We start from the raw sequence: 1086 nt of genomic DNA, 5'->3' as shown, positions 1-1086 counted from the left end.
CACGCACGCACGCACACACACACACACACACACACACACACACACACACACACAGCACCCGTGCATATTCGCCCACGTGCTCACACACTCACTTCACTTCTTACCCCGTTCTATTCAACGTGAATCTCTTACAACACGTCACTCTTGCATATATAAGCAAGGATACGTGGAAGAGCAACACCTGGCGCATACTCACACACGTACTCTCACACTCACTTCCTCCTACTATATACCGAGTTACACTGTATCACTTGACTGTATGCCAGTCGCTGGCTACTGGCTAGACAAGGAGACGAAAAAGAGCAACACCTGATGCATACTCACACACGTACGCACACACGTGCTCATACACACGCACGCACGCACGCACACACACACACGTGCTCATACACACGCAAGCACGCACGCACGCACGCACGCACACGTGCTCACATATTTACTTCCTACCGATTTGCACTCTGTCATTCGCTCACGAGACCAGGATACGAAGAAGAGCAACATGTGTGCGCCACACGCACGCACGCACGCATGCACACACATACACACACGCACGCACACACACACACACTTCCTACCGAGTTACACTCTATCAGGGGTTAATAATGACAAACAATTGCATTTATCACTGTCATAATAATTTGTCTTTTAATAATTGTCATAATCATTTGTCATAATATTAACCCCCGACTCTACGTGATTATATCTCGTGTCTCACTACTTTCTCACTATGCAAGGATACAAAGAACAGCAGCACCTGGTGGTGCTTGATGGCACCTATGAGTCCGACCACGGCGAGCAGCAGCAGGAAGACCCCGCAGGCGATGATGCCGCCGATGACGGTGATGCTGGTGATGACGCTCGATGCCTTGCTGTAGCCGGCGACTCCAATTAGGATGAACGCGACCAGCTGCAGGGGCAGAGAGAGAGAGAGTCAGTGTGAGAGATAGAGAGAGGGGGAGAGAGAGAGAGAGAGAGAGAGAGAGAATCAGTGTGAGAGATGGAGAGAGGGAGAGAGAGAGAGAGAGAGAGAGAGAGAGAGAGAGAGAGAGAGAGAGAGAGAGAGAGAGAGAGAGAGAGAGAGAGAGA

At 50.4% G+C, this 1086-nt stretch overlaps 1 protein-coding gene across 1 annotated transcript in view; it reads right to left on the bottom strand.

Annotated features, from left to right (window-relative positions):
* The window catches only part of LOC106810064 (tetraspanin-31-like), a 17776-nt gene that overhangs the window by 7478 nt on the left and 9212 nt on the right, over positions 1 to 1086 (bottom strand). Inside the window, exon 2 of the mRNA XM_014813328.1 lies at positions 716 to 907. Within this exon, the coding sequence (XP_014668814.1) occupies positions 716 to 907 (192 nt within the window). The remainder of the gene's footprint in view (positions 1 to 715; positions 908 to 1086) is intronic.

Source organism: Priapulus caudatus, unplaced genomic scaffold (assembly GCF_000485595.1).
Source record: "Priapulus caudatus unplaced genomic scaffold, Priapulus_caudatus-5.0.1 Scaffold408, whole genome shotgun sequence".
NCBI classification, from domain to species: domain Eukaryota; kingdom Metazoa; phylum Priapulida; class Priapulimorpha; order Priapulimorphida; family Priapulidae; genus Priapulus; species Priapulus caudatus.
This window is presented reverse-complemented; position numbering and strand designations above follow the sequence as displayed.